Source organism: Pteronotus mesoamericanus, unplaced genomic scaffold (assembly GCF_021234165.1).
Source record: "Pteronotus mesoamericanus isolate MK-2021 breed Mesoamerican mustached bat unplaced genomic scaffold, CSHL_Meso_final contig_20, whole genome shotgun sequence".
NCBI classification, from domain to species: domain Eukaryota; kingdom Metazoa; phylum Chordata; class Mammalia; order Chiroptera; family Mormoopidae; genus Pteronotus; species Pteronotus mesoamericanus.
In genome coordinates, this window is record NW_026555085.1 from 45,326,550 (window position 1) to 45,327,736 (window position 1,187).

At 47.6% G+C, this 1,187-nt stretch overlaps 1 protein-coding gene across 1 annotated transcript; it reads right to left on the bottom strand.

Moving 5' to 3' along the window:
* Positions 1–660: 660 nt before the first annotated feature.
* LOC129067133 (60S ribosomal protein L39-like) lies at positions 661–816 on the bottom strand. The gene has a single exon (XM_054568857.1). The coding sequence runs from the start codon at positions 814–816 to the stop codon at positions 661–663; it is 156 nt and encodes a 51-aa protein (XP_054424832.1).
* Positions 817–1,187: the final 371 nt, after the last annotated feature.

Consider the following 1,187-nt stretch of genomic DNA (forward strand, 5'->3'; position numbering starts at 1 on the left):
TCTCTGGTGGTATTAAGCTTAGTTTTCAAATAAATTAAACAAAAGCAAAAAATAAAAAGATTAAATTAGGAGGGACTGGAGTACTTAAGTGTATTAAGTAGGAGAAAGGTAGAAGGTGAGAAAAAGGAGAGGGCAGTGTCTAAAAATAGGTCCTGCTCCTGTCCTGCCGTCGGCGGCAATTAGCCACAGCTCTGGTCTAAGAGCGCAGCCCGTCCCGAGGGGGAAGCCCTCGGCCTCTGTGCCTCAGAAGTGCCTCTGACTGAACCTGCTGAGAAGAAGCTGTGAGTGTTCAGAGCTTAAGGATTCCTTTTTTTGTTTCTTTAAAAAAGCAAGTCACCAGTTAGGTGGGGCTAATTTTTCTCATTTAGTTCTATCACACCAGGCCTCAAGAGAGAAAAAAAGACACGTGGGATCATGATATTCGTCCTTAAATGATATCTATGACATCACACATTTTTTTTTTAAGCTCTCACGTATTTATTACTAAACCAACCTCCTAGCACAGAAAAATATTAACAAGGAGGAAAATCTCATTCTTCCAACGATTTCCCAATAAAATACGCTCAACTGTCCAGATAGTAGTGATCTTCTCAGGGATATGGTAAGATGCAAGCGATCCGGACACAGCATAAATACGTGAGCCATCTCGTGTGCGATTCTTTACAGTCCCAGCTTGGTTCTTCTCCAGTGTCTCCTCTTGGCGTTGTAGCTGATTTTATTACCAGTCTTCATCCAAACCCACTGAGGAACGGGCCGGTTCTGCTTTTGTTTCTTAGCCAGGAACCTCTTGATCCTGAAGACCTTGTGAGAAGACATATCGAAGTCAAGTCAACTGCACGCACCACTCAACCGCTCGCACCAGGCAACCGTTGGCACCAAGATGGCGGCGGAAGAGAGAGGGCGTTGCAGGCGGAAGTACGTGTTTAACGGTGCTTCCGGGGGCGGGGCTTGGAGGCTGACGTCATGTGTCCCCACCGCTGCGTGGTGGCTTCTGTCAGCACGCGCGCTGGAGTAGCTCTGAGAAACTGCTGGTTCCTGTGAAGTGGAATTTGCTTTCTGTGGATTCCTTTGAGCTGATCAGTGTGGCAGGGGCACCTGCTTCATGGGGGAGGACGACAGCCATTATAAATACCAAAGCCAAAGCCCTTCCAAAGGCAGAGGGAGCAGAGGGGCGGCACCACACCTTA